General features: G+C 52.4%; 1 protein-coding gene across 2 annotated transcripts; it reads left to right on the top strand.

The window, feature by feature from the left end:
- Window positions 1–1,907: 1,907 nt before the first annotated feature.
- On the top strand, window positions 1,908–13,875 carry INKA2 (inka box actin regulator 2). 2 transcript variants are annotated; one of them, XM_074850366.1, is made up of 2 exons: window positions 1,908–1,992; window positions 11,953–13,875. In XM_074850366.1, the coding sequence occupies exons 1-2, from the start codon at window positions 1,957–1,959 to the stop codon at window positions 12,943–12,945; spliced, it is 1,029 nt and encodes a 342-aa protein (XP_074706467.1). In that variant the 5' UTR covers window positions 1,908–1,956; the 3' UTR covers window positions 12,946–13,875. The 2 variants fall into 2 exon arrangements, with proteins under 2 accessions (XP_074706467.1, XP_074706468.1); XM_074850367.1 differs by lacking the exon at window positions 1,908–1,992 and adding an exon at window positions 10,232–10,353.
- Window positions 13,876–24,933: the final 11,058 nt, after the last annotated feature.

Here is a 24,933-nt window from a genome sequence, read left to right as displayed (position 1 = left end):
TATTAATAATTGGCAGCGGCAGGCGTTTCAGCTTGTATTCTCCACATGGTGCCATCTTTTTGATTTTTTACCACTGACTGGCTGTTCAAACCTGCCATATGATACTTGATATGCTTGGGTAGGCTGGGGACATACATACCCTGACCCTGGGCCGTGGGGAACAACCAGCTGGCCAACAAATCCAGCCAGGTTTCAGGAAAAAAATTATAGCTGGGCTAGTTGGCTTAGACTTTAAGAAAGACTCAAGACTGGCAGGTATCCCACTCACATCATTGCATTCCCAGTTGGAAGTGATTAACTTTTTGATAAGGTCATTTCTTTAACATGTTAATATGCTTACTGCCCCACGTTCTACAGATCCTTGAAGAGAGATGCAATTTTCATGCTTCCTTCATAGATAGGAAATGGAAACCCTGATATGAGTAAAGAGACAGGAAATTTTGACCAATAATAAAAGAGATGCTGGAAGGATCAATAAATGGTAACTCTAGAGTGTTTCCTAAGCATACATGAAAGGGCAGATTGCACATTTCTTATTTAAATTGGGTTTTGACACAAAGGTCAGCTTTCAAAAACACCAAGGCTGATTTCTACAAACAAACAAACAAAATCCTATTACCAGCTATAAAAAATGTTTCCTTCAAAAATAAAGACCTGGAAAGGCAAAGATTTTAGCCAGTCTGTCAATACTCAGATTTATGGGGAAAAGCAAGTAATTAGGTTCTTGATCTCAAATTTGAAAACACAAAGTAGTATTTCTCATCCTATCAAGTTCTTTACCGTGGCAGAACGATTTGGACAAACCTTGCTAACCCATTACAGGAGACTCAGAGTTTATCATCTGAACACATTTTGCATTTAAGTTGAGAATAATACATATATATATATATGAGAAATGCCAAGAAATTAAAACACTTTCAAATTCAATGTGTTATAAAGTCTGATGATACAGAAGTGCTTGTGTTTTTTCCCGGCTCACCTGTCCATCTGTTTGATTTCCTGTGGCGACTGGCAATGTCAGAGGTTGCTGATGTGAGGTGAGAAACTCCTACCCGCAGAGGAGTGTGTTGGTAGCACCGGCAACATCCTCAGATTCGGGAAGTTTCCAGTTGCTGCTGTGTGCGTGGGCTCCTGTCAGCCTGTAAGGAGGGACACGCTGTTCTGGGAACAAATCCGTGCGGGAATGGCCAACACCCGTTCCCTGCAGCTCCCAGAGCCGCGCTGGCCCTGACAAAGGGCGCTTGGGCCGGGGCACGGCCCTGTGCGGAGTTCAGCGCCCGGGGTGCTGCCACCTTCCAGGGGTGTCCCTGTCACACCCCCGAGGTGGCAAAGCCCCGTCTGACCCGGCGGGACAGACCTTTGCGTGCCAGCCCAGCCCCCAGTTAGCACAAACTGGGAAAACCCACAACGGGGTGGTCTTGCCACTTGTGATTAAAGCCGTGTTGGTGACTCCAGGCTTGTGTTGGGGTGCTCTGTCTCTGCAGAGCAGCTGGCGCAACCCAGACCACAACACCCCACACCACGACACCCCACACCACGACACCCCACACCACCACAACCCAGATCACAACACCCCACACCACAACAACCCAAACCAGGACAACCTGAACCAGGACAACCCACCCCACCACACCCCACCCCACCGAACTCCTCTGCTGGGAGGAGGGATCACTCTCTGCCCCCCCGCCCCGGGAGGGCCGGCTTTGCTCTGGTTTCGGTGCCAGCAGCCTCCCGCCGCCTGACGCTCCTGTCCGCAGCCCCGGGCCATGGAGCCGGGGCGGGAGGGGGCACATGGGACACCCCCTCCCCGCGCTCCGCCGCTCGGGGGAGCGGCCGCGGCTCCCGGCTGGGCTCTGCCCCCGCCCGGCCCGGCTCCCCTCCCCTCCCCTCCCCTGCCCTCCCCTCCCCTCCCCGCGGGCGGAGCGCTCGCCCGGAGGGGCCGCGCCGAGCCGGGCCATGGACCACCACCTGCGCCGGCTGAAGCAGGAGCTGGTAAGGGGGGGGGGGGGTGTCCCCGCACCCGCGAAGGGGGGGGTCCCCGCACTCGGGGGGGGTCCCTGCGCGGAGCTCGGCCCTTTGTGGGGGGGAGCAGCCCCGTGCGGGCGCGGAGCGGGACGGCGGCTGCCGGCGGCAGGGACAGGGACAGGGACAGGGACAGGGACGGGGCAGGTCCCGGCCACCTCCAGCCCTCGCCTGGCCGGGGGTTCGGGGTGTCCCCGCCCGCAGCCCCCCCGCTCTGCACCGCCGGGACTCAGGCGGCGGGTCTCAGCCCCCCAGCGCCGGCGGGCCGGGTGCTGCCGGTCCCTCGCTCGGCGAGAGGAGGCTGGAGCGCACGGGGGGTGCGGGGGGGGTGCAGGGGCTTCGCAGAAAAGATGTCAGCAGAGAGCAGGCATCAGAGAAGCGATTACAGAAACCCCTGAGAAGAGTAAGTTTACGGGATTCCAAATGATGTGAAGGGAGCGCGCGCCTGCCACCTCCAATGCCCTCCGAGAATACTTCGTCTTTAATAGGAAACCCTTTGTCATAAATCAACACCGTTCTCCCCCTCCTCCCGCTCCCGCTCGGGTGGTAACCTCACCCCCGGAGCTTGCTTGGGCTTGTCCCCGAGCCCGAAGGGATCGCTGGAGCACTGGGGCTTGCTGGGGGTGGGTCGGGAGGAAGGACCGACGCTTCCCAAAATGGGGCTCCAGTGCGCGGTGGGTCCGGCGGGGGGGCAGCGCCTTGTGCAGATAAATAGATAATGAGAACAAAAGGGGAAGACGGGGCAGAGCGAAAACGGGGGCGTGAAGTTTCTGAATGCACAAAAGCTTCCCGGTTTAGGACTTAATAGGACGTTGAATTCGGCTGATGGAGTTTTACAAAATGGGCTTCTATCGAGTCTTGCTGGGCTTCTGCCCAGCATCGCTGTCCCGCCCGCGTCGCAGCAATCGCTCCCTGGGTAGGAAACAATATTGGGGGGGACAGAGACCCGCAGGGTGCCAGCGGTACCCAGGGCCGGGTCAGGGACTAGCTGTTGCGCTGGCGGTGGCCGCGCTCCTGCCAACAGGACGTGGCTTGTGAAACACGGGCTGGGGCCGCCGCACTCCGCTCCGAATAAATGTGGCAGCAAACGGTGACATTTAACCTGCGAGCGTTGCCAGTGTTTCCCTAGCAAGCAGAGGAGCTGGGAGACAAACTAAAACAAAGGAGAGTGAGAGTCACTGGTGTTCTGCACGCTGGGTGTGATGAATGAAACGCAAACTGTAAACCAGGACGTGTACAGTATAATCTGGGAGATCTTTAAAATCTGAACAGGTTGGAAGGTGAGATGGGTAAAAAGAGTAACTTCCGAAAGAGCACGCTTAGAACAAGGTCCCTAAATGTGTTTTGTCTTCTAAACAATTCCGTTTCATGATCTGAGCAGTATTTTTTTATAGAAGCCTAAACATTGCATTAGACTTGTGAGTCTGAAACATGCCTGTTTTGTAGTGCACAACATAACTTCTGAAGAATTCAAATATATTCGAGAGGAAGGCAGATCCCTCACACTTAATGTGAAAACCAAAAAATACTTAAAATGAGAAAATTCTGGTTTTGTTCATACCCTTGCTATAATGCAGTAATAGATTTTTTTGAATTGTAAAAGTGTGACAATTTATTAGATTAATAAACCAAGATCTCAGCCTGACAAAGATTTATGTATATGCTTGGCTTAAAAAGCTGGGAAGGGGCAGTTGTCACCTTCAGTAGGACTACTTGTCACTTAACTGAAAGCAGCCTAGATCTTCCTACGTTTGGTTTTTACTAGCCACATTCTTTCCCCATCCCACCCCCCAAATTTTTGTTAATCAAACTTAAAAACTTAGTTTAACAACAAGTTCTCAGGGTATCAGAGCGCAGTGCTGGCGCTGTTGTGAGCACAGGCGCGCCAGGACAGCCCGCGGGGTGACAGCTGGAGAGAGCCTCTGCCCTGCCGCGCGCCGCCGGGAACAATTCCTTTCATCGGCAACTTAAGCGAGCTGCAGATTGCGTTTAGTGAAGGTAGGAGGACTGTATTAATTAAAACAACCATAAAGTATATCCTGAGCAATAACAGCTTTTAAAAATCAATACTGTCAAGGTAGCCTGGAATTAAAATAGATTAATGTTTCGTTAAAGCCCAGCAAGCAGTGCGCTAGACAGCTGGGCCCATCTGCGCTGGGTGGCGAGTGGGAACTGAACCTCTTGACCCTGCGTCTTCACCGCGCTGTTCATTACTGAGCAGGTCACGCCTCAGACATTAAATGCACCAGAACCAAGAATCACGCGGAAGGAATGGTGGGGAGTTCTTGGCCAGATGGAGGCAACGAGCCACCCCCTGTGCAGCTAAACGGGAGTCCAGGTCCAGGGCATCGCTGCACGCTTAGAAGCGGAGCGGTCTGCGTTGTGTCCGAGGAGCAGCTCTGGCCGGGTGGGGGGCGCTGCTGGGCGGCTCAGCGGGTGTCAGCAGGGAAGTTCTGCAGAAACACCCTGCTTGAGGAACCAGGCTTGCTGAGGCTGCTCAGTGCGACGGGAAAGTTAGTGGCTGTTCGATTAGCAGAAGTTTCGTTTGTCTCGGTATAAACGAGCCTTTGGCTGGTTTTGAGGAGGGGATTTTCTCAAGAAAGAGTGGATGTTGGCACAGCTCCCAGTTCCCAAGGAAAGGTTATCTTCAAGCGCAACTCTATCCCCTACCAGTGTGGGATTCGAGGATTCCAGCGCTGATTTGTCTTTCTCCTGCTTTGTGTATTAAAACCACATTTAAATAACCATGTGTTTGGTTTGGGCTGCTGGTGTGCCCCAGCATTTCAACACACAGCCCGTGCCTTGAGATCACACCGTGCTTTGCCAGACAAGCCAGAGATGAGTGTGGGTCCGGGCGTGCTTACACCGGTCTTTGCGTTACCTCTGGGAGAGCTCTGCCATGGCTCCCAAGGATGAATCTGACCCCTCTCAGTCAATGAGAGATCTCCTATTCCCATCGCATGTTTTCCATCGTAAGCTGATAGTTTCTGGCATGTGTGGTGTCCCTTTGATTGGAATTCATTCAGAAGCTTCCACACGCAAACGCTTCACAGCCGGGAGAGCCTCAGCTGACACAGCCATTCATCCCGACGGGGTGTGGGATCGCGGCAGCTCCGCGCTCGGCTTGATTGCCGAAGCCGGGGTCCCTGTCCCGCTGCTGGCACCAGCCAGTGCTGGATGGGCCATGCCAGTTCTCTGCACCACAGCCTCTGTATGTAGAAAATACAGAAGACTTTGTTCACCTCCTCTGGAAAGCCCGTGGAGATTTATGGACACAGTGTGGTTTGTGAGAGCGTGCAGTGCTGGTTTGTAGGCCTGGCATGGAACACGTCGTGCTTCTCCACTCCTGTCATTTGTGAAATGTGCTACAGAGCTTGTGAATCTTCCATTAATGCAATTAATCCCCCATACTAAAAGTCTTCTTGACTTTATCGGCTGGATTCGGAGTCTGCAAGCATCATTCTGAGGCATGGAAATATGATGTCTGCTTTCCGAGTTACAGAATGTTATCTCAGCTGAAAGATCAGATTTAACAAGAATTGTCTTGCTCAGGGATTAGCACAAAGGAATTTCATTTCCGTGCCTCATGCTGCAGATGGCATTACCTCCGTAAACTTTCTGACACGGGGATTGTTTGCATTTATACATAGTAACATCAGCATACGTACCATGGGATTGAGGTTTCAAGGCTCTTCTACAATAAGAATAAATCACTTATTATCGAGCTAGGGACTGGTGAGTGCATGGGCCAGATTTATCTTGCACTTGGGGTTTGTATGGCTGTAACGGGTGAGGGGTCACAGTCAAGTTAGCTGTAGTTGTAACTTTATTTCCCATGTTTTGGTCTTTCTTGAGGAATCCAGGCTATTTCTGGGCTTTCTGTTGCTTTTTTCTAGGAGGAAAAGTATTAAAGTAGGTATTTAAAACAAACCCCACCACTCTGACTTGAACTTTTGAATGTTCTCCCTGCACATTCATCATAAATGCATCGCATTATTGAGTTTGATAGAGTCTGACTCCCTTCTTACATTAATTTATGTCCTGGTAGACAATGTTTCTTGCTATGAATATCTTGCAGGAATAGAACATTTGGTCTGAGTGAAAAATACAGCCAATTATTTTTACTCTTTGTCTCACACTGGGTCCTATTCCGGTAACTGTGTCATGCTCGAAAAGGAGTCTGCTGTATTTTCATTACTGCTATTTCTGAAGGAGCAGCTCTTGTGATTTGCAGCAGAGTAGGCATAAATGACAGACCTCAAGGGCTAACGTCACTGCTCACAACTCCAACAGGTGGAAACACGCAGCTTCATCTGTGTCTCTGCTGATAAAATGGTCCCTTTACCCATCGCTGCTGGAGATAACGTTAGAAACTCGGGTGGTTATCACGGAATCTCGTTCCTTGGTGTTGCCTTGAGGGAAGGTGCAGAGGAGTGACTTGACAGCGGATGTCCTGTCGCGTATAACACTGGGAGAGAAAAAGCAGTCACAGGCTTTGTCCGCTTGTTTACTCCAGAGAAGATTCCTAAAGATGACCGTGGGTTTTTTTAGACTCCCAGCTGCACATATTGAGGAATGTTAAAGAGCAGAGCCCCAGTGAAGCAGACCACTGGGCTGAAAGCCGACACTGTTAACCATCATCTTCAATGGTCAGTCTGTACACTGAGGCCTGTGGTCTCTCTTATCCCTGGGTTGTGAGTAAAAGTCTGAAGGTTGGAATTCTTTTCGTCCCGTTTGTTTCCTGGTTGTAGAGAACTGATTTTCTAATTTGCCTTTAAACGTAGCAAGTGTGATTGGGAAGCACAGAACAATATCATTGCAATGGAAAGGAAGGCAAATGAGTAAGGAAGACAGTTAACTGAGTGATGTGAACCATGTCTTTTGTAGTCAACATCTGCTTAAGATCTATTTAAACTACTGGGAAAAAAAATCTGGTAAAGTTTCAGGATCCTTCTTTCAGATAGATTATGAGCTCAGAGTTAACATCCTCATTAACACCTAAAATACTCTGGAAAGACAAAAGGTAAAAAAGAGACTTGAAATTCTTGTGATAAAATGCAAGGACAAAAAGAAGATTGCAGGTCCTTGGCATCATCAAGGGCAGGAAAAGAAAGGTGCAACAGCAAGCTGCAAAGCAGCTCTCTGGGCCGTGCAGCGCGCCCCGAAGGGTTACGCCCAGCCACAATTGCAGGCTTGTTGAAGATTAATCTAGTTAGTGACCCAAAGGAAAACACAGAAACAATATGATCAGCTCAGCAGTTCTAAAATAATTTTGGTCTCTATTATGTCATCCTCCTTAAATACCAATTGTTTGTTGCTGGTTCTGTTGCCCATCAGCACTATTATTAAGAACTGCTATTTGCCATTTGTCCTTTCCTGTCCTCTTAGCAATAACTTCCTCTCTTTGCATTTCTTCTACCTAAGAGCTGGACATCTGTCTTCCTCCTCGTAACGACAAACACGCTCAGAGCTCTTCTTTTCAGCTCTCTGTGCCGAGCTGAACGCCGTGCTGCGTTAGCTGGGCTCTTCCTTCTCTGCCGTCAGCGTCACAAAGCTGCAGCAGCGCTGGGCAGGCCAGATGTGCCGATGGGCCGGGAACAGGCAGCCGCGGCGCGAGGGCACGGATGGAGCGGAACTCCCAGGACTCGGTGAATGTAGATGCTAATAGGAACACATTAGTCCCCAAAGTGGGTTAAAAAAGTTACTTATTTACCTGGGAAGTGACAAGTGAATTCTCCCTTGTAGTCTCAGGTATTCGGTTTTGCATTTGATAAAACACCAGTAACTGCCAGGGGATGTTCCTTGGGGCAAGTTGTCCTCCTGCTGTGTTAATCAGTGGTGGAAGATCATTGATTTATAAACCGTGTAAACCAATTGTGGTTGTAGCTCTGGGAATAAGTATTTTCAGGAAATCATTAAAAAGCCATGGCTTGCAAAGTAACTGATACCTTTGCTACTCAGACAGTAGATTTCCAATGTAAAAACACTCCATATTTGAACTCTGCCAGTTTCAGTTTTGCAAGATGCTCACTGTTTGTTGCTTGTTTTTCCTCCCCCTCACATTGAATATTCCTTGATGATCATTTGAAAGTGCTTGCAAAGCTTTTGAATTTTGCAGGTCAGTTTTCAGTGTTCAGACTGTAGTTTAAGCGAGCTTTGCTTTGGAGAAGCATTTAGCCAGAGATGCCTTGTTCACGTCTTCCTGGGAGGCCTGATCTGGAGGTAACACCTTACGACTGGACCAGAAACGTTTAACATCACACGCTGAATCCCGGCCACTGAAGTGGAACACGCACGTCACAACTGCGCCCAGCCCTGCGCATACTTGTCTTGCTATAAAAGGCATCTGTGTTGGCTCATTCAGAATTAGACTAAAACTTTATCATGCCAATTTTCAGGGACTGCAAAGGTTTCAGGAATAATAACGAGATGCAGTTTGAAGCATCTGATTTTTAACTGTTTCTAAAACATAAATCTGAACATCTGCAAGCTGTCATCGTTCTAATTTGGCTTTTCTTGGAAGCCGAGGTGCCAACCAACCACTTGTATTGAAGCACAAAGCATCTCAAATTAGACACACAGAGTCCCTTGAAATGCTGACACATTTGTGCGCCTTGAGCAGAGACCAGCAGGTACAAGAAGGGAGGATGCTGGTGCGCAAGATCTGTGCTAGACCCAAAGTTTCGTAGCAAATGCCATTTCCTCTGCTCTCTGCTCTGCGGCACGACTGAGCGCGGGGCTGATTCCACAGCAGGTTTGGGATTTGCAGCTCACAAACACGCGCAGACAGAGCATCTCCCGATACCCGGTGGTGGCCAGCTTACATAATGTCACTTGCATAACCCCAGCAAGACGGTCAGGGTCTCTCCATGCCAAATTAAGGCTCCCTGGGGTTTTGTGTCACATTCACGCTCTGGTTGAAATTGCACTTTAGTTCATCACAAACTCCAGTTCCTTCTACATGAAGCATGTGAGCACAGAGCCAGCAAGGCTACAAGGGCTGTCCCCTCAGCCTCGCGTCCCCATCACCTTCCAGTCAGAGCACCTGTTTGACTTCCAGCCAAACCTGCTGAAAACTTTTTTCCCTCTAGCAGCCCAAATAGTCCAATCTCAAACCTTTGCCAGGGTGATGGTCTCTCTTCTGTGAGAGATTGTTCCTTTTCTGCAGAGTCTCAGAGAAACCAGTCTGGACTTGGGAGAACTCTGCCGATCTTGGCAGAGGAGAGAGTGGCTGTTAGACACTGGGGAAGAAACTTTTTTTTTTTTCCTCCAGAGTTTTCTCTCCAAGGTGAGTACTCTTAATTACCACAGGGTAATTACTAGTGGATGAAATCCAAGCCCCTGCAGACTGTTTGGTCACCAGTCAGTGACTTCACTTTGGGTTGGGTTTCACTCACTCTTCAGTTCTCTACAGACTGAACAGATACCATGAAGAGCAAAAGATAAAGCAGGGGTGTGGGGGGGTGGGGGGGGTAGTTTGCTTTGGTTTTTTAACTTGCACAACCCAAAGTTTTAGCAGTGGTTGTAAACAGAATTAAAAGCCTCAGGATCTTTAAAACTCTGTTGCTGATGATGGGATTCCCGTTGCCAGAGGGACTCCGAGGCCGAGTCCAGAGGGCAGGATTTGTCCCACCCCAAAGCAGGTTGCTGAAACTGGGCGAGTCGTGTCCCAAAAGCGCCCGTTTCTCCCCCTCTGCTGTGACGGGGACAGCTCAGCCCAGCCCCCAGCCTGGGCAGCGCCGGGTGTCAGGGGAGAGGTGTCCAAACCTCGCAGTCACTTACGGGAAAGTGTTTCTGCAGATGAAAATATCTCCGCTCCTCCTCCAGTGGCTCGGGCTTCCCAGGCTGGTGCTGGTGCCAGGTTTAGCAGACCCAGCTCGTTTGTTCAGAAGGAAAAGCGCTGGAGTCTGAGTTTTTGGGGCTCAGGTCTTTTCTTGTCAGGGGCGGACGGGATCTGCCTGTGAGAAACAACCACGCTGACGATAAATGCTGCCTATGAAAGTTTAATCCTTAATAGAGCTTTGCTGGACGAGGCGCGCGTCGCAGTGATACCACCCATCACGGGGGAGTTAATCGAATCAATGAGGTGAAGCAGCGGAGCCATCCAGCATATGCCGAGGGTTTGAGCAGCCCAGTCATTACCGCGGGACCCTCGTCACTCACCGCGGCGTGATTACAGCCCTGCGCCGGCCAGGGGATTTGGTGGGAAGTGGCCAATGAGGGGCCAAGCTGGCTCCAAATCCAGCTTTTTGCAAAGCCCCAGATAAAACAGACTGCCATTAATAAGGCGAGAAAGGTTAGGACGAGAAGCATTACAGCAAATCTGGAGAGGTAAGGTGATAGTTTTGTCTGAGGCTTGTAGAGCATATGGCCCCAGCTTTTGTACGGGTAACCCAAGAGCTCGGTTAGTTTAAGTGGGGCATTATTTGCATGTCTGCAGAAGTAGAGGTTTATTTGCTGATGTTAAAAAATTAGATAGCTGGAGACACTTGATAGTGTAATCAGGAAGTTAGACACAGATTTTCCGTATCTTCATAGCTTGTGTGCTCATTCTGGGTGATAAATAAGTTTCTCAGGAGTGAAGCTCTGAAAAATCATTGTAATCTGCCGCCTGGTTTCAGGTTCTGGGTTTTGAAATAGAGATTTGTGGTCAGAAACTGTTGAGGAGCTTCCCACTTACAGAGCTAGATTGTTACAGAGGATCCAATTATTTCATGACTGCTCTCTCTCACTGGTCAAAACCAAGTACAGAAATCGAAATAGAGTAAGTACTTGAGCTAATTTAATTAAAATGGAGAGGTAAAAAAGGGTTGATAATGTAAAGCTGAACATAAGATGCATCTGTCCTTTTTCACCCTAACCTTGAGATCTATTGCCGTACAAAAATTGTGACGAGCCTTTTAAAGTGTTTACAACAGCATAGGCTAAAGCTTTTCCTAGACAGTGAGTGGTAATCTCTTCTGCAAACCACCTCACATCAATGTGACATGTCTTCACCTCCAGCCCTGCCATCTCCTGCTGTTCTTCCCCTCTCCTTCCCATTCCCCACTCCCCCCCCCGCTAAAAAAAAAAAAAAAAAAAAAAGTGGCAGCTGTTGGAAAGTATAGCCCATTTGTTTTATGATGCCGCTTTGGGAATATGATCCAGATCCTACATGAGAGAGAGAAAGCAACAGAGCGAAAGAGGGGGGAGTTTAGAAGCTCTGAAAAATAACTTGCTTATTTTAAGTCTAGTATAGAAAGTTAAATCTTTATAGCAAGGTTCAGGGGTAAAGCAGAGCTGCTACTAAAGGTCCTAGCTTGGGAATCAAAGAGATTGCTGGTTTAATGTAAGTAAATTTGGAGTTTGTTGGTTGTTTTGTACAAAATTTCAAGTGCATTGAAGTGTCTTTGTCCTCTAGTGAGAGGTGCCTGTAATGAGGGTATTAAGATCTGACAACATGTCATGTAGTAACAATGTGATTCTTACTGGGGTTTATTTTTAATTTGCTTTAGCACTTTAGGTAAAGAAACAAGGTTCTTTGTGGAAGGCACTTCTGTTCACTATTCTGACTCCTGATTTCAGGTACAGGGCACGAAAGACACAAAAGCAGAAGAATATGCTACAGCTGGCAGCAGCCAAAACCGTTCCTAGTTCTATGCCTTGGGTTTCTGCCAAGCAGTTAATGGAAACTCAAACTATTTATTTTTGTTGTCAGGTCAAAAAAATCCACTCCTTCTGTCAGCTCCTCTTATTGCTAGAGGGAAACTCCTAGAAAAATCTTAAGAAAAATCCAGCTGCAGTTCCATGAAATAGATGTAGTACAGGTAGTCAGTAGGAAGAGGGGGTGTTTCAGAAAGCTGTTCAGCACAGCTCTCCTGCTCTTTGGTCAAAATTTTCTTGCTCGCTCCTGGGGACACTGACTCGGTGTCTGCTTCCTCCCCCCCGCAGCTCTCCATGAAGGAGGTGGGAGATGGGCTGCACGAGCAGATGAACTGCATGATGGGTGCACTGCAGGAGCTGAAACTCCTCCAGGTCCAGACAGCTTTGGAGCAGTTGGACATCTCGGGGAGCCGAAGCTCTGTTTCTGGCGCTGAGCAGCACCGGTGCTGCCGAAGCAGCAGGGACGTGCCCAGGGCCTGGCAGGACGAGCAGCTGCGGGGGGGCCCGGTGGCGGCGGGGCGCAGCCCCACGTCCCTCGCGTGTGCCGTGCCACGGCCGGCGGGTCTGTCCCGTCCCGCTGCGCTCCCGGAGGGTGGCCGCCATAGAGACACCCCCTCCGCCTTCAGGAGCCTCTGCGGTGAGGATGTTTCTCACCCAAAGGGACCTTCCTCCACATCGAGCAGCGCAGAGCACGTCCGCCCAAGGACATTTGAGCCCAGTAGCCAGGGCACAGCTGGGGGGTGGCCGGTGTGCCGGGAGTGCCCGGGGTGTGACGATGGCCACGACTGGACGTCCTCCCTAATGTCCCAGAGCAGGAATCGGCAGCCGCTGGTCTTGGGGGATAACATCTTTGCAGACTTGGTTGGGAACTGGTTGGATCTGCCAGAGCTGGATAAGAAGGGGGAGAAGAGCGAGGCGTCCCTGTCCGTCAGCAGATCCCAGGAGCTCTGCAGGAAGTTCTCCCTCACAGCCAACATCTTCAAGAAGTTCCTGAGGAGCGTTCGGCCAGACCGAGACAGGCTTCTCAAGGAGAAACCTTGCTGGCTTCCTCCTGAAGACAAACACCCCGAAATTTCTAAGCGACCCAAAAAGATGAACAAACTCAAGGGCACATTTTACTTCCCACTTCATGGGAACATCCAGAACCATCACAGCAAAGCTGAGAGGGGCCCAAAGGCAAAGAGCAATAGCGAGAAACCCAAACTTGGCACCAAGAAGGTCCACGATACCATAGACTACACCCAGTCTGGCTTTGACATCAATACGGCTGTTTGGGTCTGAGTGTGTCTGTGTTCCCTGCTCTGTTTCACACCGGAGAGGAGCTGGAGGCCCTACACGTCTTCTCAGGAGACCCCCGAGCTCTCAACATGGACTGAGACAAGAGGAGTCCTCTGCAACACATGCTGTGGGCTTCAGTTGCCTGCAAGTGGCATTTTCCAGAGAACTAGGGCTTCAGGAGCAGTCCGAGCAGCAGCTGAGGCAGCCCCGCCGTGGGGAAGACTTTTGGGGACTGATATTTGCAAAAATGATCAGGACCTTTAGCAGCTTTAGGGTGAGTGGTGCTGCGGATGATCAGCTCCCGGAGCCTGGCTAACGACAGCCACTTCAGGCCCATTCCAGCGTCTCTGGTTAAAACAGCTGCAGCACAAAATTCACTGTGTGCATGTGCGTGTATGAGTGTGAAAATATATAGTTTTTTTTAAAAAAAATCTATTCCTGCTTGTGTGCACTTAAAACTGGGTTACAAACCAGGCAATTCAAGTGTTGTACCTGAAGCACTTGTTATTTAAATTGAAAGAAATAAGTTTGAATTTGTAAGACTTGAACAACTGCCAAGTGGGGGTGTTGAACCCCAGCTCTGCTGCATTTCAGCTGAGGGGTTCCCCCCCAAACTGCATCTCCCTTGCGCTCCCAGCATCCCTTTCCCCTGCCAGTTAAACCAGTAGGACAGGAGGCTTCTTTCATGGAAATTTGTGACCCTCCAGCTCTCAGCGGGTTTTGTTTCTCTCCCCGTGTCCTTCTCCCCACAGATCACAGCAGACACCATGACGCAGAAGTTTATTGTTGAGGTTGCACCAAGATGCAAAGCTGCAGCAGACATTGATTGTTGTTGTTTCCTATTGCTGTTGTGTACAAACCTTGTCTTGACAGAACCAAGTTCTTCAGTGTCTGGCTCTCCAAGAGTTACCAATAAAGCAATGTCAGTCTCCAGCGTGTCCTGGGGCCATCTCTGTCCTGGGGCCATCCCCTGTCCTGCTTTTCTCCAGCACAGAAGCTTCTGGGGTTTCACAGTCGTGAAAACCTGGCCAAGCAAACATGAAAGGCTCAGCCGGCGGGGGTCAGAGCCGGGAGCGTGGAGGGTTTGTGTCAGCCTGTTCCTGGCCAGGACCGGAGAGCTGGGGAGCGGCCAGGAGAGCTCCCACTCGAGGGGAGGTTGTAAATCAGAGCTGGGGAAGAGCTGCAGGCAGCGGTCCCTGCCAGGGCCCTGGCACTGCTCCGGAGGCACATCCCAGTGCAGTCCACCATGTCCCCGAGAGCCTTCGGGTAACGCTCCACCATTCATCTTCCTCCCCCAGCATGGGGAAGGGCAGAGGGAAAAATGTTTAGGGGAAAAACTGCTGCTGAGGGAAAGGCCTCAGAGCCATGCAGCCCCTGGCTGCACTGCGGGGCCGCGCGGGTCCTGCCATGGGGCCTGTCCTTGCTGTCTCCAGGCGTTAAACATGACCGAGGCGAGTCCCTGGCAGCTCTGGGAGCCACAATCTCAAGAATGTGGAGCCCATCAGTGGCACTGCAGCCCCCCAGTTCCACAAGCCCCCACATGCTTCGTGCACGCAGCAGTGTTATGTTGCAAAAACCTGTTCCGCTCACTCCAAGTTCAGGAAGGGCTTATGTGCGAGCAGTAGTATTATTTTTTTTAAACATGCAATTCTATTCCTGTTGTAACTTCCCAAGACAGAGAGGCCAGTGGAGCAGAGGCATGGAGGGAGAATTTTTTTTTTTTCCCCTAGCAAATTAAATATAGGCACAAGACAAGCCCCGTTTCTGCCCATACAAGGAGAGGAGTGGGTCAGCATCTGAAAGCTGCGCTCAGCACTTTTGCAGGAGCCCGAGTTGCAAGCAAGCTTTGTTTTCCCTCCTCACAGGCTTTAGGTCTAGTTGTTTTCCCTGCTGCTTCATTTCTCTGAATGCCAAAAGGCTGTTTCTAAAGCATTTTGTTTTCCTCCTCTTTTATCAGTACTTCATCCTGTTTGTCACAAATACACCCTCCCAGCTCCCACCATCCTGCCCAGAAGGTCAGCAAAGAGGAGAAGGAGTTTTCTATAAGCAGCAGCACCAAAGAGAGCAACAGCTTTTCCTGCACCAACCTGGGTCCCTGCAGAGTGTGGCCTCACCCCGGGGCTTCCCTCCTGCCCAGGCACAACCCAGGGGACCCAGCAGCCACCCAGCCCCGTGGCATCACCCCATGGCACCCCCCATCCCCAGGGGCATGTCCCGGCTGGACCTGCCTGGCACTGGAGACTGAGCCCCACGGAGAGAGGAGCCCCACGCTGGGTGGGGAGAGGCTTTAGGGAGCTGAGTGCCCACAGCAGGGGCTTTTGAAGCTTGTCACAGAGATTGCCCTCAGCTGTGGGGAGGGTGGTGGGCAGCAGGTGAGGGCCCAGGCTGAGCTCAGCAGGGCAGGGACACAGAGACACTTTGGCCAAGAGATGAAGAGTACATTTCTGCTACCCCCCCCCCGGGGTGTATTATCCAGGAAACAGGATGTGCTTATGCAGGACACGGGGGGGACATGGAGCCTCAAATGCACATTGGGAACCTAGTCCGTGGGAAAAGCTGTTCTCGGGGATTTGCCAGCCTGGTCCAGCCCCCACCTGCAGAGGCTGCGCAACCCAGGGCTCTGTGAACTCAAACTGACTTTGCAGCACCCGTGGTCCCTCGCCAATGCTGGATCCCCCACGCCGGCAGCTGTCGCGGTGCCGCTCCCCCCGTCGACGGGCTCACGCGAGGAGCTGATGGGAAGTTTCTCTTGAGAACAAGCGCTTCTGGCCCCGCGTGCTCCCGGCAGCTGCCCAGGCCCACGGGGCAGCACTGGGTCGTCCTGCCCATGCACGTGGGAGCTGCTCAGAGATCAGCTGCTCAACCCAGCCTTTTCTGTCCCTGCTCGGAGGAAATACTATTGTTTCTAGTTTCACATGGAAAGGGCAGTTCTTGGCCCCAGCTGCCCCCCACGTGTTCCCTTCCCAAAATACTTGCCCCTGCTGCAGCCAGCACTGCTGAGTCTGTGCCCGTCCCACCAGGATCCCCGTGAGCGGCACCGGAGCCGGCGGTGGTGGAGTCAGAGCCTGTGCAGGGGCCCTGCACCCCCCGGCACCCACTGCTCCTCCCTCCGCTTCTCCTGGCGATTGCCAGCGAGTCGAGTGCTCAGCTTTGGGGGCCACAAAGGATGAACGCCAGCCTGAGGACAGAGGTGGTGGCGTTTGCTTAATATCTTCTTTTTCTGAAGGAACAGATCCCTGCCAGGGCACTCTGCACAGGCAGCTGACCAAATGCCCAACATAGTTTCAAGTGTATTTATGTTCTCTCTGCCTCTTAAGTGTATCTTCAAAGGATGTTTTGCATTGAAATAGGATTTTCCAGGGTGTTTGCAGTGACAAATCCAGTGTGACCCAGGCTTCAAACAGCTACTTGAAAATTGCAAATAAATGTAGCTGGATCTCAAAGTTCTTAACAGGAAGAAAATATTTAATAAATATTCTTTAAGAGGCATTCAAATAATAAAGAATATCAGCCAAGCCAGACCTCCTACCTAATTTAGTCTCCAGAGCAAGATCTGCTAATAAATCAGGGTAGGATTTGTGAATTACCATTTCACTTCTCCAGGGACTTTTCCTGAAATTATAATGGCTTTTTCTCCTCTTTTTTTCATGAAACTGCCATGAAATAGCTCCCCGTTATTAAGTATGAAACCTACCTAATTAGCACAATGACAGTCTTTAATGAGGCCCTGGCTGTGTTCTGCATCTTTGATAGGGGTGGTTAATCCCAAACACAGGACGATAATTATAGAAACATGTTCCCCCATGAACTTGCCCCGTGGAAGGCAGCAACGGCAGACGAAGCTTGGGCAGTACCAGAAATCCCTGTCCATGGGGTGTGCGACGCCCAGACGGGATCGAATGCGCCGGCGTTAATTTAACGCCAATAACATCCAGTTCCAACACCAGGGATTAATAAAGCGGCACGAGGGGAGCTGCCGTCGCTCACACCCGGTGTCTGCTGCCGAGGGGAGGGGGTTGTCGCTGGGTGCCAGCTCTGCCTGTGCTGAACGCTGGAAACCTCCCCCTGGCGCGGGAGGGCAGGGGCAGGGCGGAGGAGGGAGGGGTTGGGGGCTGCTGGGGCTTCCAGGGTTCCCCTTCAGCGGGGGGTGGCTCGGCCCAGGGCTGGATGAGCGGCACAGCCCGGCCCCTTCCACAGCCCACGTCGGGCAGCGCCGCGTCCATGGAAATGGGTGAGCGCTGGATCCGGCCCGTACGGCTCAACGTAGAGAGGATTTGGCTCTTGAGGTTAATAAAGCTCTTCTCCAGGAGCGGCTCCTCACTGCCCGCCCGGGCTCTCCCGGCCCCGCCAGCGCCGACGCTAACACCCCGCTCCCCCAGCCAGATGGTCTCCAGAAGGCTCACAAATGTGCCTGTAATTAAAAAGCCTTTATTTTTCAAAACCATTTCACAGCTTATTCTTCTGACAATGGGATGGGGCTTCTTAGGCTAATGCTGGGCAAGAGGAAAAGAAAATAGAGGCTGGCTGCTGCCCACCGTGTCTCCCCTTCCAGTGACATGGTTATATTTACTGTTCACCTGCCGAGGCCGAGGGTCCCTGCAAGCTTGTGCTGCTGCTGAAGCCTCCCCAGGGCCAGCACTCGCCTGCCCTAACACCACTCCCTCCGTCCCCATTAACCATCGCGCCCAACCAACCTGACAGGCTTTCTGAGACTGAGCAAATGGAACAACTCCCCCTCAATTCCCCTCGTACTGAGTCCAGCAGGAAAGAAACCAATTGCCACATCCTTGCTGAACTCCGATCCACTTTATTCGAAGCCCAGCACTGTTTGATTCACTCCAGCACATTCCCAATCACCTCCGTCGGATTGCTAATCAGCAGCAGAATCTCTTCTGCTCCTTTAAGCAGCATTTCTAAGACACGGACCGCGCCTCTTTAGCATCCCTCTCTGCAGAAAGAGGCCGTGTTTTATTTCTCTTTCCTTTTGTTCAAGTTCATTTGTATCCACGTGGCATTTCTAATCAAGACATCCTACCCCCTTCCAGCTGGCAGGCAGGCTCGTGTGCTGGTTATAAATAAAAACCAGTTTTCTGTAGCAATTTGCCTGGGCAGAGGCTGGGTGGTGGCAGCGCTGGGGGAGCCCCGTCCCCCCAGCTCGGCTCTGCCCTGGCCAGCCAGGGCTGTCGCCCAGGCCCAGCCCCACCGTTGGGGCCGAGTTCCTCACCCTCCTCGCTGCCCTCCTGCAGCCGGGGGGGTCGGGCCTGGCCGGGCACTCGCCCTCTCCAGCAACTTCTCATCTGCACGTTTTTCAGGAGCGTTTCCTGCACTAATGGCGCTGAGTGGAGCCCTGTGCTGGCTCAGATTTCCTGGCTTTCGCTGAGCAGGAAAGCAAAAGGGGGAAAATCAATATCGGAAAGAAGAAACGCCTGATCCTGTGTCGGTCCTCACCTTGGGCAGGCTGGAGGTCAACTCGGAAACCACTTTCCAACATGCTCTAAATGCACGTTTAAATCCCTCCAGGGCCGGCAGGACACAAGCTCCGGGATCCAGAGAGGAGGTTGAGGGGTCCCTGCTCACACTCACTGTCCTTTGCACCACCCGGACCCCTCCTCCAGCACCAGGAGAAGGGGCTGGATGCGGCCACAGCCTTGGTGGAGCGGCGGAGGCAGAGCAGCTTCGGGCTGACCTTGCTCGCCGGCTGCCGCCTGCTCCCGCGGGCTGGCACAGGGTCCCCGGGCAGGCAGAGAGCAGAGCCGGGGGCTCGTGGCCCAGCAGTGCCTCACGCCCTTTGCCACGAGGTTTCTGCGCTGGCTCCGGCACCGCCGCACTGCGGGGGCTGCGCAGGACCCTCCGCTCAGGCAGCAAGCGGGGAGATCCGCTCCCTCATTAACAGACTGAGCCGCAACTCAGCCCGGACCTTCCCTGAGGGCTTCGCTGCATTCACCCTGTCGGGCCCGAGTTAGTGATGTGACATTTCCAACCTAGAGATAACGAACGTGACATTCTGTCAGGTTTAATTAGTCCCTTTGCTCTGCCGGCGACAGCCGCTGCGGAGGCAGAGCCCGGCTGAAGGCTGGTGGGGACAGAGGGCTGTCGCCTCCGGAGGCTCCGCAAGCGGAGGGGAGCTCCGGGAGGAGACTCTGGGACTGAGATACCCGTTGCCCGACGAAGCAGTTGCTTTATTCTGAAATGCATGTGCTAGCAGCACCCTCCCTTTGCCTAGTCGGGATAACTGAAGGGTCACTCCAGACCTCCACATTGTATTTTCTGTCCTCTGTCATCTGTAACAATCTTCTAGGGCTGAAAGAGTTCCTCGGAGGACTGAGGGGTGTCTCCAGAGAGCAGGAGCCTTGCGAAACATCTTTCCCCTCTGGCCCAGCCGAAGGCATTGCAGCACCAGGTCCCTGCTGAAGGGCGGCACCACGGGAGGCCCCAGTTAACTCGGCGTCTGGGCAGCAGCGCGGGCAGAGGCCGTGGCAGGCAGAGGTGTAACGGGGCTTCCTGAGCACGGCCCTGTGCCCGGTGACTGCTAACCACGTCCAGCCCAACAGCCCTCCTGCCAGCCAGCGCCGACGGCCGAGGCAGCCAGGAGAAGTGTCCTGGGGACCTGGGGGGCCTGGCCCATCCCTCACCCCTGCGAGGGCTCCCGGGAGCCACCGCCACCAACGTCCCCACAGAGCCCAGCGTGTCCCCGGCCTCGGGGCTGTGATGGTGTAACCCTGCCCGGCTCTGAGGATGGTGCTCGCATTTGGTCCCGTTCTGGGGCCGCTCGGCTGCAGCTCTCCCGAGTTACCTGCTCGGGCTTTCCCGCTCCTCATCTGCTCCTTCCGTTCCAGACCAATTACTGCGAGTTTGCACCCAAAGGCAGCCAGCCAGGCATTTATGCGTGCAGCTGCCTGATCTGCATGCGCTCATGCTAATTGTGGGGAAACGATTCATGGTCGGCTTTGTCCTGAGTTTCCTGTCCCCTGAATTGAGCTCTGCTTGTAAAAAGGAGAGATCTCGTTCCCTGGATTTAAAAGAATTTGAGAGGGGAATCTTTTTATTTATTGCTCACCTGGTTTTCAAACACGTCACTGATGTTAGCGATGCCGTTAGCAAGAGTATCTTCACAGAATGTGTATGTGATTTGCCTTTTTAAGGTGTCTCCTAAGATAAATGGGAACAAACACTCTACTTGCAGCTACAGTCTTGGGAAATTCACTGGAGATGAGATGTGTTGTAAGGAGAAGTCGAGCAGAAGTCCGTCTGCAGAGGTTTTATAGGACCTCTAAATCACTCTCCAGATGGACAGGACAAGACACTCTGACCCTGCCTGTAAAACAGCAAAACCTGCAGCTTCTTACGAAGCCCAGCGGGTGAGTCCTCCTACCTCCTCTTCCTCTGCTTCGGAACAGGGGTGCAACCCTGCCTGGCTGCGGGGACACGTGCTGGGGCCGGTTCCCACCTCCGTGTGGGTGACGCCGGGACGGGACGGACACCCCACCCGGGCAGGAGGGAGGCGCGGCGAGGGCGTGCTCGTGCCCTTCCTCTGCGCATTTAAATCTCTTCTAGAGCAGCCTGTCACTCCCGCAGCACGTCAAAGGTAAATTTCCCCGTATCCCTACCGGAGGGGATTATGTTCCCAGCAGGGGTTCAGGGTTTTGGCCATAATATGATTTAATGTGACAAGTGTAATTGGATGTGACACATCTTTGCAACAATTCACTACCTTGGAAAATCACAAACAAGTTTAAAATAAAAGGGAATGCATAGGCCCGCATTTCTCTGTACATCACAGCTGGAAAAAATAAGCACCAAGTTAAGGACTTTTCAGTGCTTCCTTTGGGAGACAGCAAAGTCATGAACATGATACTATAAATTAATTATTTAGATCCCAGCCCTGCAATGAGAGCCATCTGGCCAGATGCCTTTACCCTTACCAGAACCCCCTTGGAGTTCACAGCACTCCATGCAGAAAGAAAGATCCATCCCCGTGTATCCCTTAATGGACTGAGGCTTCAGTCCCTGCCTTGAAACAGGCAGAAATAGAGCAAAAATGCCTCTTAGCACTTGGGTTCCTGAGCCATTTAGTTTCCTCTGGAATTAAGACAACACGTTAGACCTACAGTGCCTGTGTAAATGGCCATGTCTGCGTATGGAGACCGTCGGCTCAGGCTGATCCTGAGCTCGTGCTGCCGCTCGGCCTCCCCGGCCCCACATCTTGGTTTGCAGAGCAGGAGACTGACCCCGGGAGTGTTACCGTGCGGGTTTGAGGGGAAAAGGCTCAGACAACTCATCACGCACATCAAGATTAATCCTCATTTCCACCCCGTGGGGCCCTCTGTTTGCCATTCGGCTGCTGGAGTGCAGCACTGCGTGAGATGTATTTTCCTTTACGATGGTCTTAAACCAAAGTGGATAGTCGATTCTATCTTCTGAGTTTCAGATGTTCATGGGCTTCAAGTTGCAGCACTGCCCGTGTCTCCCACCTAACACAGGGACGGAGACTGAGGGGAAAGAAAATCCTGTGTCTGGAGGCACACTGCAGGAAGGAGGCAGAGGCTCTGCAGATCCTGGAGAAGCCTCAGCGTTAGCAAGAGCGGCCGTGGGCGCACCAAGGACCTTCCCTGCCTTTCCCGGGAAGAGACAAGAGGGAAGGAGTTAAAAGCTGTCTCCAGGCAGGAGAACAAAAACACTATTGCACTCATCTTGCTCCCTACGCTCATCTAATTACCTTATTTAACAGGATACCCTCTCATTGATTTTAATTACTCACATAATTTGGGAAGTAATTCACAGTACGTCCCTGCAGGGTGCATGAGTCTGAGTTGGGAACAATGCACTCAAGTCTTCCTCACTACATGAAAGGAGAAGATGGGGAGGACGAGCCCCAGCCCAGCAGGTGGGCAGGGGGACCGTGACCGTGGTGGGTCCTTCCCTTGGGGACGATTTCTCCGGCAGGGCCGAGGCTCCGGCCGGTTTCTCCACCCGCGCTGGAGGCACCAGCAAAGCCGGGATCGCACTGCAGTAAAATATTATCAGACTGCAATAAAATATGATCACACATGGGTGTCGATGCAGATCCGTTTCTGGACGGCCGTCCCTGCGCCCCCACAGCCCCCTCGGCCCCTGGGATTTTCAGGATTCCCCTTGCAGTGGGGGGTGGCGATGCCGCAGCCCCAGCCCCCAGCTGCCGCCCGCATGGGGCGGCTCAATGGGATTCCAGAAGCTCCTCGTCTCCCGCCGTCCCCGTCCCCCCTTGCAGAGCAGCTGCGGATTAATTGGCCCTTTGATATCGGTGGGTTTCTGCCAGGGACGATTCGCTCGTGTCTCGCTGACGGGGGGGGGGGACACACGCTCGTCCCCTCCCGCACGCCCAGGCAGCCGCTCGCTGCCCACAGCTCTGCCTCCAAACCCTCCTGGGGCAAAGAGCCGCTCTTGATCCCCGGGGTCCGTTAATCAAACAGTCCCCATCATTGTTGACTGTTAAAAATGCTTTTAGCCACAGTCCTCCTGCAATTTTAATTTTTTTTTTTTAAATCCAGTTGCACACAGTTTAGCAAAATCGGGGTTGTGCATCCCCCAGCATACACTTGTTTGGTTTCTTCACTGTCTTTTGTAAGTTCCTGACTTAATTAGAATGCGAACAATCCCAGAGGAATGTTTAATTAATATTATAAAGCAACAATGGGATGATTAAGCAAGTCTGGGCAGCTGCTATTTATACACAGGGCATGTGGCACTTGTTGGGAGCGAGCATGTCAAGGAAAAATCATTCCACGGACCTCTCTGTGCAATTTTATTGCTTGTTTTAATTGTCTGGCTCAGTCCTTTTCTCCTCTTTGTGTTTGCTCAGGCAGAGCAAGAGAAACAGAGATTTAGCTCAGAGTCTCTTGTTCAGCTTAATTATAGAGTGAAAGCTTTCAACCGAGGAGTCTCTCCCACCCCTTCTCCTCTGCCCCAGCCACGAGGTCTCCAGAAACAAGCCAGCAGAAGCTCTGGGCAACGAATGCCCTAAAACTGGTCCAGGAATAGCATCTGGGAGGCCTCTTCAAGCAGAAAAATACCCCAGAGGACAGAGGCAGGCTGGCAGGCTGAAAGAGGTGGAGGGGCTCTGCCAGCAGCAGCAGCAACCGCTCGGCTCCCCCGAGCAAGGGGGTGGGTGAGGCTGTGGGCAGCAGTGGGGTGTCCACCACCTCTCCCCGCCCCCGGAATTCAATGTGCTCCTCAAAGGGTTAAGTGATGCTCTCACTGCCCAGTGGCTTCGTGGCACTGGTTTTTAGGGCATTTGCTCTTTCGAAATAGATCTTTGCTTCTCAGAAGTGCAACCTGAAATAATTGTATTTGCCTTGGGTTGAACTCTTTTTGCAGTTTCTAAAAATAAACACTTGATTTCTTCTGCTTCCCATGGAGCTGCCTCGACTGAGAGCAGCGACCAAACAAATTGATAAAAAATTAAAGGAAGTGGGAAATCCAACAGACATGAAGTGAGACAGCAACAGCCCCCCCCCCAATCCTATTAGGAACATACAACTCGCACGATACAGCAGCAACTAAATTCACGTTTTCCGGGGAAGACACACGACTTCCAGCGTCGGGGAACGTCCGGCACGTGAAGGACTTGGCACCTCCCTCGTGGGACTGAGCACAGGCGGCTCTGGCCCGGCTGCACCCCAGCCCCCCTGGCACAGGCTGAGCCGCCCCAACGCCGGCGGCCACGCGAGAGGGGCAGGTACCAGCCCTGTGACCGAGCTCCTGGAGAAGGTGGCAGTGGGACTCGGGGTGCCATGCACCCCAGCAAAGACCCTCCCCAGCCTCGCCCCTAGAAAATCTACTGCTGGCAGCTCGAAGAGCCCAGTCCCACCGCTGGCGGGCAGCAGGGGAGACACCGAGGAGTCTTTTCCTTCCTTGCCGAGGGCAGCAGCTTTGCCTCCAGCTGCTCTGACTCATGGTTATGTGTCTCATTCACCACCTCACACTTATTCAATTATTACTTCAGTCCTGGCCCCACTCTGGGAAGCTTATCTCACCAAATCCTTCTCGGTCAAGCCCTAAACACTGATTGCTTCAGAAGGAGAGGGCCAAAATCTGCCTGTCAGCTGCTAATCAGACTCTGCATCATGTATGGAATAAAAGGGAACACCCTGAGCTCAGGAGTGCAGCAAATCCGGGTCTTGCTCCTGCAAAAACTGGTGTGAAATCCGCAGCAGGACAACCCAGCTGTGGCACAGTTATACAGCAACTTTTAACACACCAAAACTGCAGCCTGGCTCCAACACGCAGAGCCTGAGCAGCACCAAATACCAACCACAAAAGCAGCTCCCTCGCTTTCTGCTCCGCTCTCACCCCGACACGTGAATCCCGGCTCGGGACAGGGTTGAAGCCAGCACCTCCGGGCAGAGGCTCCCCAGGCTCCCCCCTCCCTCAGCAGCTGCAGGAGTGACCTGCCAAGGCAGGAGCAGCAGCTGTAAGGGGAGAGCAGTCACAGCTTTGCTTCTGGGGGTTTTGAGAGAGCCAAGTCCCTTGTTAGAGGACTCCTTTAGCTTGACTCCAGCTCCTGAGGATGCTCAGTTCTTCTAATATCTTGGGGGGGGGGGGGGGGAGGGGCATGGCAGAAGAGCTCCGGAAGTTTACTGGTAATGAAGAAACCCTTTAAGTGAGTTTCTTGGAGAAAACCTCTTTTGGGATAGTCTTTTCAGCTGAGAGAGGGCACTGAAAGAGTTAACCGTGTGAGTCCCAACCGCTGACAAGACCAGACATTCACTGTCCCCGAGGTGCCCCGTTCCTGCCCGCTGGGCTTGGTCTGGGCACAAGTCCCAGCCCCAGAGCGGAGCTGCCGTGGGGGCTGCCGGGCGCGTTTATCCTCCTCCTGCACCAGGGGCCTTAATGGATTTTCATGTCAGAAACAAATCAATACATTTAGATCAGAAAACTTCACTCCAAGGCCAGTAAAAAGTGTCACTGTTCGCTCAGTTAGAGCCTGTGATGCACTCACAGGACAAATTAGTG

This window comes from Strix aluco, chromosome 25 (assembly GCF_031877795.1).
Source record: "Strix aluco isolate bStrAlu1 chromosome 25, bStrAlu1.hap1, whole genome shotgun sequence".
Classification (NCBI taxonomy): Eukaryota; Metazoa; Chordata; class Aves; order Strigiformes; family Strigidae; genus Strix; species Strix aluco.
This window is presented reverse-complemented; position numbering and strand designations above follow the sequence as displayed.